Here is a 929-nt window from a genome sequence, read left to right on the forward strand (position 1 = left end):
GTTTCCCTCCCTTCGTGTGCCATTTTTTAAAAAGAGAGAACCTGAAACTTTTATATTACAAAAGAATATAATTTAGTAATTTTATCCCCAAATTTCCTCTGAGAAATATGCACGCAGCTATCTTCTATGATGCACAACATTTTGCATGGATTGATTTATTTGTATTTGAGCTCTTAGAAAATATTTTCAGCCTGGGTTTATGCCAATTTAATCTACATTCGCGGGTTTGGGCAATTCTGCCATGAAAGGGCCCTTACGTCGATGATGAACCACAGAGCTATATTCGCCATGCTAAAAGAAGGAAGCACATTTTATTTGGAGATTAGCAAGAAAGCTTTATGAGCTCCCAGATGCCCACGAATGGGCTTACAAGGGAAGAAAGTATCACTACACCAGGGTCGCGAGAGGAGAATTTGTCCCGAGACGCTTGGGACTTGTGATCCTGGTTTGGCTGTCCCTGGTTGCTGCACAGTCTCTTCCCTAGGCTGCTGGCTTGGTTCTTCCTTGCGCCAGGCCGGGAGTTTAACTTTCAGGGACAGCAGTTTTCCACGGTGCAGAGGACGTAGGCCGAGCCGGGCTCACAAGTGTTGCTTGACGTTGACAGCGTAGAACACGAGTTACTGGTGAGCCTGGGGTGGGGGATGGAAATCCATTTTAAACTGAGCTCAGCAAGGCAACCTTGGCAAGGTCACATCTCACAAACCTTAGATTTTGCCCCACAAATTAGGTTTTGTAGAAAACTCTTTTCAGAATAGCATTTGACTTAAGCTTATTTCATCTCTGGACCTACAGAGGAACTTTACATTCACAGGATCAGTGGCCTTTGAATAACATTTTGCTACATTTGATTCATTTTGCAAATATCCTCTTATGCATGTCCACTGTCACATGCTTAGCCCGTGCCACTTTCCACCTTTCTCCTCCCCTCC

At 44.2% G+C, this 929-nt stretch overlaps 1 protein-coding gene across 1 annotated transcript in view; it reads right to left on the bottom strand.

Moving 5' to 3' along the window:
• Positions 1-319: 319 nt before the first annotated feature.
• Positions 320-929, bottom strand: part of Krt40 (keratin 40) — a 4794-nt gene continuing 4184 nt past the window's right edge. Inside the window, exon 7 of the mRNA XM_010615080.1 lies at positions 320-629. Coding sequence (XP_010613382.1) covers positions 530-629 — 100 coding nt within the window. The 3' untranslated portion in view covers positions 320-529. The remainder of the gene's footprint in view (positions 630-929) is intronic.

This window comes from Fukomys damarensis, unplaced genomic scaffold (assembly GCF_012274545.1).
Source record: "Fukomys damarensis isolate Sample0158 unplaced genomic scaffold, DMR_v1.0_HiC HiC_scaffold_13, whole genome shotgun sequence".
Taxonomy (NCBI): Eukaryota; Metazoa; Chordata; class Mammalia; order Rodentia; family Bathyergidae; genus Fukomys; species Fukomys damarensis.